The sequence below is a fragment of the Lactuca sativa genome, chromosome 5, assembly GCF_002870075.4.
Source record: "Lactuca sativa cultivar Salinas chromosome 5, Lsat_Salinas_v11, whole genome shotgun sequence".
Taxonomy (NCBI): domain Eukaryota; kingdom Viridiplantae; phylum Streptophyta; class Magnoliopsida; order Asterales; family Asteraceae; genus Lactuca; species Lactuca sativa.
The window spans coordinates 104,379,361-104,389,872 of NC_056627.2; the positions used below are offsets into that span (position 1 = coordinate 104,379,361).

The window sequence follows — 10,512 nt, forward strand, 5'->3', positions numbered from 1 at the left end:
AACCTCATCCATGCTCCTACTGATTGTGAGATACGGGCCCAGCCCACACTCACTCTTTTCCTAACTTGGGCCTCGCCCCTGATCTGCTGCTAATGAGATGTGGAACACCATCCACACTCTGCTGTTGGTGAGTTACGGGACCTCGCCCACACTCACCTCCCTAACAGGCACATATAAGCATCACACAGACAACAAGTATAAACTATCACATAAACCATTCCTTGGGCACACGCCCGCTACCACTGGACCTCGTCCTGAATATCATACTAGCATATTGTGCCTAGGGCTAACCCTCGGGTCTTCTACTCATAACTACATGGGCCGGCATTGTGGCCTTAGACCCATTCACACAAAGGGAAACTCACCTGCACTGGTTGAACTTACTAATGATCCCACTAGCCGCTGCTCGACAACTCTCTGAACTCCTGCTCCACTCGCTCCCCGAGCTATCAATATCAATGCAACACTGAGTCTAACTGACCCCCGAAAGACAACCACGTCAACTCTGGTCAAAGTCAAAGTCCTGGTCAAAGTCAACCTTCCAGGTCAACCCTACTCGCGGAGTCACCCTACTGACTCGCCGAGTTCATATGTTCAGAGTCCTTCCATTCGTGACTCGACTCGCTGAGTCAGTCCATGACTCGCCGAGTCTACCGATTTCCGAGTCCTGACCTGTCCAACTCACCGAGTCTCTACTCGACTCACTGATTCGAGTCTCAACTCGAAGGGGTTTGGGGTTTCGCGACCTGACTCGCCGAGTCCAAGAAAAGACGCGCCGAGTCCAAGAAAACCTTCAACAGACTCGCCGAGTTGTTCTTTCAACTCGCCGAGTTCCTGCCCAACTTCATCTGACTCGACGAGCTGTTCATCCCACTTGTCGAGTTCCTTCAAATCTTCATGCTACTCGCTGAGTCCACTCAAAGGACTCATCGTGTCTATTCAGATCACCATACATGCAGAGGACTTTTGAGTCATGCATGGACTCCAAACTGTAGATCTACCCTTCCCAAACCTATTCCTCACGTAAAGTTGCAAACTTTACATGTAGAAAAGGAGATCTAGGCAAAATACACCATAAACTAGGGTTTAAGGCAAAGTGGCTCCATAATCAACTCAAGAGCAGATACTTTATGCGTCTCAAGACCATAATATGCTTAGATCCGAAGTAGCAACTTCAGATCTGGCTTCTAACTCAAATGGATACCATTATGGCTAAAAAGCCCCAAAACTCACACATAGATCTAGGTGCAAAAGAGTCCAAGAACTAGTTTATTACCTCCAAATGCTCAAAAATATCTTCCCAATCCCAGATCTATAGCCCCTTCTTGCACCTCCAAGATCCTTCTTCCTTCTCCAAGCTTTAATGCACTCTTTAAGGCAACAATTGGCTCAATCAATGGATATGGCGGCAAGGGTTTGGTGTTCTGGGTTAGAGAGGCAGTAAAGGAACCCTAGGGAAGAGAATGAGGCGTTTAAATAGGCTCCAAGTCCCGAATTTAGGGTTTTCCTCGCACAGACCACACTCGCCGAGTCTCCTTGGCCGACTCGCCGAGTCAGTCACTTACTCCTCTACTCGGATCCCGCTCGAACTCGCCGAGTTCCTCCTTGAACTCTCCGAGTCGTCCCTTAAAGTTAGGGTTTTCTTTCCTTTCTTGGCCTTCCAGACTTTGGGTGTTACAACTCTCCCCTACTTAAACTAAACTTCGTCCTCAAAGTTTGCTATGGCCAGCCGCCTGCGCTATTCCTCCAATACCCCACCAATTATTCCAACACCAGTTGCCTACCTTCGCTGGTCTTCCGCTCGATCATTCCGACTAACATTAATCCTTGCGGATAATCATCTCGGGTCAACCCTGACCTTGAACATTCTGGAAACGCAACTTACTCAACCGACAATCCTTCTGGTACTCATCGAGTACTGCACTGAACCCATAGGGGTTCCCCTTCTTTCCTTGCGCGATTCCCTTGCCTCCCCAAGGCAATGCTCCATAACCAACTATTTCCTCTGTCACTGTGAAGATCCTATCTTCACCAATCCATTACTCCCGCTACCTCCAGTACGGGTCATTATCGCCAGTATCCACTGGGCAATTCTTTCTACTATAATTTGGTGTCGAGCACCCCACGATCAACTATCTGAATTCCACCATACGCTGCATACCCGCACTGCTACTGACTGGAAATTCTGCTATTTCTCATCTGACTTCCGGATGAACTGAGACCACCCTGGTCCCTACCAACCTATCAATATCTGGATTACCGCCTCCCACCAATCGCTGACCCAACACAACTACTAGTCGCTCTCAGCGACTTTCGAAGAAACTTCGACCACCTAATACTGCTCAATCTATTCTGCCATACTGGCACTACAATTTCCTGGGATCCCCGATCCCCTATCTTGACACTAAGGTCCCTACCAGGTCCCACCTGTGCTGCTAAAACTCACGGGCCTCACCCACGGGTCTCACCCGCCTCTATCCCTCTAGTCCTACTTGTTTAGCCATTCTCGCTCGGGCCTCGCCCATGGGTCTCACCCAACTATATCCTGGAGCGGCCTCTCCCAAGGTCTCACATCTTTAGGGCTATACATGCAAACCCCCTAACATTCTCATCCACTACCCATTCCTGATCCCTATCTGATCACTAGGAGATAAGGGCCTCGCCCCAACTCCGCCAACGAAGCTACTATGGAATGCTATGGCTTGCCTGCAGTCTTACATCACCTTCCATCACCGTCTGCTAGTGAATGCTATGGCTGTCCCGTAGTCTTACAACACTTCCCACTACTGACTGCTAGTGAATGCTACGGTTGCCCCGTAGTCTTACAACAGTTTCCACTACTGACTGCTAGTGTGAAAACACCCCATTCTATCACTCCTCTAGATCCTCCTTCTGACTCACTCGAGTCCTACAACAATCTGATTATTTTTCACACTCAAAATCAAATTGGTATACAATGTCACTACACCGAAAAACATTTACAAAACGATACACCAACTATATCGACAAAAAATAAGAGCAAGCATGTCTTCGATAACAATGCATACTTATTAATTGCACACCCCTTCCCAACGTGACTTAAAATAATTTTTCCAAACTTGGAAAACCAAGAGAACTCAAACCATTGGGGAAGCTAGATGTCATAGCCTTAACAAACGTGTTTTTGTGGAAACTTATTTTAAACACATGATCTACCATTTTGAAATGGGCAAGGTTATCACCGATAAAGAAATTTGAAAAACATACATATTTCCCTCATTTAACAATCTCTAAAACATTCGAGTTAGAACCTTCTCGATAGTGACAGTGATACGGTTTCCTTGAAATTATCATACAAATGCTCAGTGTCAATGCAAACAAAAACAAGAAAACTCTGCTATGACAAGTTGATACCTTGTCGTCCATTAATACCATATCCACACTCTTTAGTTGAAACGATTTCAAATGAACATGTTGCTTCCATAAACAAACAACTAGTTCTTTGAACTTTCGTTCGTCGACAACAATATTGACATCACTAATCAAATGATATTGTGAACCTATCTAAAATACTACTACAGTTTCAACAATTATATCTACAACAACAATTAAATCTACAAATGATACACAACATCCCTTGTTTATATAGTTAACAAACAACAACTAACATACTAAATTAATGAACAAACATCTAAACAACTCAACCGATCACAATGCAATTTGACGACAAAATAATTTTGACCATATGTAAACAGACAAAAACTACCATCACAAGATCATAACACAACATGCCATCAAACGGCCAAAATACTTGTATTCGCAGACTAATGAAGAGCGTATTTCAAAATCGAATAAATACTTTGGAAGACAAAGACTTACATTAGGCACACTATGTCCTAAAAATGTTGTTCCAACGACAATTCAACACAAATAGTATTTAAGTTATATAAGATATATATTTGTTAAAAGAAATATTATAATGTTTTTTCTAGTAAAGATCCAAAATGCGTTATGATTTTCTATTTTTTTTAGTTATACGCCATTGAGACATAATTTTTGTTGAGGTTTGAAGAATGTTTTTGTGACAATCATCCATTATTAGCTCTTACACAAACCCCAAGGTTCCCTTTCTCCGGCGTATCCACCGTTTGCATATTCTTGCCTTTTCCTTTATTGCGTGACCTTTTTTCATCATATCAAAACGACCCCCACCACCACCACCATGTCCACCACTATTGAGTAATGACTAAACCCTCATTTTATAACCTAAACGGAAACTTATTTCGTTACCAGAGTTTCAATTCATTCATCTTCATTCTCTCATAGTTAATGCACATTCTTCTGGATCCTTATTCGTCAACACCCATTCACATTTTGCCTTTCTAAATGGTTCCCAGAAACATTGCTTGGATTTCACTGTTTTCTGGAGTAATTTGTTGATTTAGCGAAGTGGGTTTGTTTTTGTTCCTCCTTTTTGAGCTAGTTTCTGAAGAAAACACGCAATCTTCTGTTCAAATACTTCAAAAGTTCGTACTTTTTTGAGTAATTTTAGGTACATTTGAAGAATGGGGATAGCGAACTCAAAAGCAGATGGCTGTGAAGCTTTGCGGTTATGCAAAGAACGAAAGAAATTCATCAAAAAAGCAATCGATTCAAGGTATGATTTTGCAGTTGCTCATCTAGCTTACGTTCAGTCCCTTCGAAGCATTGGCATTGCCCTACGTCGATTTGCAGAGGCCGAAGTGTTGTTAGATGCATCTCCAGCCACAGAAATCGAAAACCCCCAAACTCATTCCTCAAACCCATCACCATCTCCGCCACACCTCGGTGGTGTCGACGCCGGTGCTTCAGATGGCAGTCCTGCTCCCCATCAGCCTCCTGTTTCAAGTTTAAGTTACATGAGGTCCGGTGGGACTAACGCAGTCACTGTTAGTCTTAATCCATCCAAAATTGATATCAGCACTAGGGTTTATGTAGACGATGTTGATTCCATGTCCTTCACAATGCCGCCGCCACCACCACCACCTCCGCCGCCTGAATCAGCCTCCTCTTGGGATTACTTTGATCCTACCGACAATCATGAAAGCTTCAGCTTCGTGGGCCACGATGGATTTCATGTAAATTTCAATAATATGAGTGTGCAGAAACAGTTCCCGATTAACGATTCCATTATAAATGAAGGATCTATAACACCTCCTGAATCTTTAAAAACGGATCATAATGGGCATGATGATGGTATTCCGATTGCTCCAATTTCACCAACAACAGTAGAATCTGATACCGGAAATGATGCAGTTTCTGGAGCTTTGATCTGTAGAACTTCTCAAGCAGAATCGAAGGATGATAGTTGTTTAGGTGAGGGAGAAAGCGAGGATCCTTCTGAGTTTATCACACATAGGGCTAAAGATTTTCTTTCAAGCATTAAAGAAATTGAGAGTCGATTCTTTCTCGCATCGGAATCCGGGAAAGAAGTTTCAAGAATGCTTGAAGTAAATAAAATCCAAGTTGGCTATTCCGAGGCTAAAGGTATTGCTACATTTTGTGTCTCATTTTTGAAAAAAATAACTCTTTCTTTTATTCTTCAAATTCTATTTGTTAAGATTAAATCTCAAAATTGTTGAATGTAGGTAGCTCGACTGCATCAACATTGTTGTGTGGGAATTGTTGTAAAGTAAAACCCGCACATGTTTCACATGGTAAGTAATAAGTATTGTAGCTTCCATTTTAATTTGTGTTGTGAAAAAAGTTTTGTAGCTTTAAAAATTTTCATGTTTCAATTTTGTAGAATCTCCACATGGGCCAAGAATCATTACATGGAATCGATCGATGTCTTCACATTCATCATCATCAAGAAATCCTTTAGCTGCAGCATCAAAAGATGATAATGATGATAGTGGAAGCGATTTCATAGAAGAGTTTTGTATGATTGCAGGAAGTCACTCTTCAACTCTTGATAGACTCTATGCATGGGAAAGAAAGCTCTATGATGAAGTGAAGGTATTTTATTAGATTGCACTTAATCAGAAAAAAAAAGAAGGATTAAATGCAAGAAATAACAATTTACTTTCTTGAAATTGTTTATCATCGCAAATTACTTCTGTTTTCTTCCTATTACAACATTGTACCTTGAAAGTACATTATTGTAATAGGAAAATTTGAAAAAAAAAAAATGAAAGTAGGATGTTATAATTATTTTTTGTTATATCATTCTACTTTTATTTCGTCATTGCACTTAAAAAATGAAAGTAAGATGTTATAATTATTCTTTCTTGTTGGGATGTTATAATTTGAAAATCTAGCCAATGGCTAAGGCTAGATTTTCAAATTATAACATCCCAACAAGAAAGAAAAGGGGAAGTACGATGCTATAATTGGTTAGATTTTTCAAACTAAAATGCCTTCATAGGAATTCTTTTTTAGAATAGAATTAAATTAAGTGAAAGTACGTTGCTATTTGTTGTAGGCGAGTGAATCTATAAGGAAGGAGTATGACCGAAAGTGTGATCGGCTTAGACACCAATTTGCAAAAGATCTTAAGAGTCACGTGATCGATAAAACTCGTGCTTTGGTTAAAGATTTGCATTCAAGAATTATCGTTGCATTGCACACCGTTGATTCAATATCAAAACGGATCGAGAAAATGAGAGATGAAGAGCTTCAACCACAACTCTTGGAACTCATTCAAGGGTAAGGATCATTTTCCTTTCCTAATTTTCAAATAAGGAAAATGAAACTAAAAAAGATTTTCTACTCTTTTTATTAAAGCATTTTCCCTGGTTATCGGGAAAATCTCTTTTAATAGCAATCTCTTGTAGGTATTGAACTATTATTTTTTCTCAACTTATCTTTGGTTTTAACAATTGAATTCCTCGTGCAGATTAAATCGTATGTGGAAGGCAATGCTCGAGAGCCATCACACACAATATATAACCATCCAATTAGCCTACCATTTAAAAAATTCAAAAATCAAAAATCATCAACAAGATTCAAAACTACAAATTATATCCGATCTTCAACACGAGATTGAATGTTTCGGTTTAAGTTTTACCAACATGGTCAACACTCAAACCTCATACGTTGAATCAATCAACAACTGGCTACAAAATTGCATCATACTACCAAAGGAACGTGTAAAGGGTAGACGACCATTTTCGCCTCGAAGAGCCTCAGGCCCTCCGATTTTCGTTATTTGTCGAGATTGGTCCTCCGGGATTCAGACCTTGCCAGCTCAGCAACTGAGTGATGCCATTAAAGGGTTTCTGACAAATCTTCATCGGGATTCGGTGGTGGAGGAAGTTGACCTTAAACCAGAGGACGGAGAGGAGGTTAATGATGACATGGCGGCTGTGAATTTAGGAACGATGCATTTGAGTTTGACCAAAGTTCTTGATGGGTTGACCAAGTTTTCGGAGGCTTCGTTGAAGATGTTTGAAGATATTAAAGAGAAAAGTGAGAAGGCTCAAAATGTGTATTTGAATTACAGGCCACCACCTAGGGCTTATAGTATTTGAAATTGTCGCATTTTGAAATATTTCATGTAGAAATTGAGAAGTGTTTTCCTTTTGATATTTTTTTTGAAGGAATAGGGAACTTAATTAATCTTTTATTATAAGTTTTAAGATGTAGACTAGCTGTAGGTTTTTTATTGTGATATTATGTGTTCCTAAATATCCGATATTTATTTTACTATTGGTATATCGAATCGTATAGGATCCATCCAGTTATAGCTAACCAGAATAAAGTTGATCACAAATAGGTTAAAAATGTTACATGGCTGAATTGGATAGATTATGTATTATAATGTTACATAGTGAAAGTATGTTTTCATTTCTTGTATTTAATCTTTTTTTTTTTTTTTTTTTTCTTTTAGCACAGCAGAATTTTATTACAAAACTAGCAAGAGGTTTGAAAATTACATAGAGATAGCTAGAAGTGGGTTTGAAAACCACTCAACCCAACTAACTTTAACCTTATTATTCGTAATATATACAAATAAATTGTAAGAAAAACCAACAATGTTGTCAAAGAGTAAAGCTTTAATAAACTATTGAATCTCCGAATAACACACCATTTTTCAATATCTGAATATCACCCATAACGCCGTATGAATACTGATTCCAACGCTAATTTCTTACACATATTAATCGAAACAACATCAAGCCAAATAAAAAAGATCATGTAAAGTATCCATACCCTGTAAAACAACATCCACCAAACAAAATAACCTTGTCATATGAGCAGTGGTGATTCAGGATTTTAATAGGTTGGGGGCACAAAAAGGAAATCAAATATAATTTATGGGTCGAGTCAAAATGATTTTAAGCACCGGTAAGAGTAAATTACATGAATGGTCCCTGTAGTTTAGGATAATTTACGTGTTTGGTCCATAACTTATTTTTTTAACTTGGAAGGTCCCTACTATTTGTGTTCGTTACGCGTTTGGTCCCTGTCTTACCTAAAAAAACTATTTTTACCTTGATTTTTTAATCTATTTAAATAAACACACCTCCAATCCCACCTCCTTCACGTTTCCTTACTTAACCTACCATATTTTCCTATTTAAGTAATATTATTTTTAGGTAAGATAGGGACCAAACGCGTAATAAAAACAAGCAGTAGGGACCAAGCGTGTAACAAAAACAAACAATAGGGACCTTCCGAATTAAAAAAATAAGTTAGGGACCAAACGCGTAAATTATCCCAAACCATAGGGACCATTCGTTTAATTTACTCTTCCAGTAACAAAAAAATGTTAAACTACAAAAAATAGTTAACTTGCAGAAAGTATAATTTTATAGATGTCTAATAAAAGGTGAGAGTTTCTAATTCTCAAAATTCAAAATTTAGGTTATTTACAATTACTTGAAGTTGAGTAGGTTTTTGATTTTTAAAATTAAAATTTAGAAACATATTCATAACATGTTATAATTTACTAGTATAACTTATTTTTGTAATAATTTTACTTCAAACTTAAATATATCATGTCCTATTTACTTACATATATAAAATACTATGTGTAAAACCCATATATTACATGAGTTCATTTTAAAGAAAAAAATTACGAAATTCTAAACATTTGAGAAGTTGAATTTATAGAAAAAAAATAAATAAATATTAAATTATTAAAAATAAATTGTTTGTTTTTCTTTTAAATTAAACAGATAATTTAGATAAATAAATAAAGAAAACTAATAAAACTTTAATTTAGAAAATTTGAAAATAGAAGTAAATCAATTAATGAAATTGATATGCATTTATTATTATATTTATTGCAATTATTATATTTAAATATCATGTGAAAATTAATAAAATGAAAAAAAACCATGTGGGAAAAAATTAATTGAAAATAACCACAAAATAACATGTAGCTAAATCAATAAGAATGTCACATGTGACAAAAAATTCTTTATTTATTAGGGAGGATGCAAGATCCTTTTAAATTTGGTTTTGGAACCTTAATCGTTGTATTGGTGTACTAAAACTGTATTATAAAAAATATATTATTTTTGTGTCACAAGAATAAATTTTGGACTCCTTTAATATCTTAAAAATATTAATGATTATTCTAGTTTTCATGTTAGAAAAAAAATTGTTCATTGAGAACTTTCTGTGGTTTTGGTCCCCGTGGTATTCACAAAAGTATTGATATGGTCCAAAAAAATTTCAACTTGAATGGAAGATCCAAAATCAAGAATTTTTCGTGGTTTTGATCCACTGAGAACTTGAAAAGACTATTTTACCATTTACATTTCTTTTTTCCATTTTTAATTTTATATCAATACCTTTTCAAATTAAAAATAAAAAAATATTCTACCCATGGGAACCCCCTCCCTCTCTTTTTGACTTTCTTTCTCTCTTTGACTCTCTCTCCCCTTCACCTTCCAACCACTTATATTTCTCTATGTTAAGCACGTTAACCTGCAAAACTCACATCTGTCCATCATGTTCTTCACAATAACAGATCAAATATCAAAACACAAAAAAAAAACACTTCACACATAGATACACATACCTGCAACTAAAAAAAACAACTACAACTCAAAAAAACCCATCGCCCCCTGTATCTCTCTCTCTCTCTCTCTCTCTCTCTCTCTCTCTATATATATATATATATATATATATATATATATATATATATATATATATATATATATATATATATATATATGATCTGCAAAATCCCTCTTACAACACATTTAATATAATCGATGACTACACAAGAATATCATGGAGTGGTGCGGGAGGGGGGGGGGGGGGTTAATCTAAACCATTCAAGCCAGAAACCAACTTGTAACCTTTTTGAAGCTGGACATCCTCACCAGAAAATGGTAGAAATCGTTCTTTGAGATATGAAGAACAAAAAAACTATGAGATGGATCAGACAAATGGAAGAAGTAAACAAATTGATTCCCATCCCCCAACCCATTCCTGTCTCTACCGCCTCCATTCCCTCCTCCATTCTCATGCTGTTGGTTACTCCAACACTAACAACCAATTGAAGAGCATTGGTTCCTTAGGAATCCCAAAATTGAA

General features: G+C 37.4%; 1 protein-coding gene across 1 annotated transcript; it reads left to right on the forward strand.

Moving 5' to 3' along the window:
* The first annotated feature begins 4,031 nt into the window (after positions 1-4,031).
* On the forward strand, positions 4,032-7,674 carry LOC111909783 (protein ALTERED PHOSPHATE STARVATION RESPONSE 1). The gene is made up of 5 exons (XM_023905558.3): positions 4,032-5,505; positions 5,607-5,675; positions 5,765-5,976; positions 6,443-6,666; positions 6,857-7,674. Exons 1-5 carry the CDS (start codon positions 4,545-4,547, stop codon positions 7,488-7,490), a joined length of 2,100 nt encoding a protein of 699 aa, XP_023761326.1. The 5' UTR covers positions 4,032-4,544; the 3' UTR covers positions 7,491-7,674.
* The last annotated feature ends 2,838 nt before the right edge of the window (positions 7,675-10,512 follow it).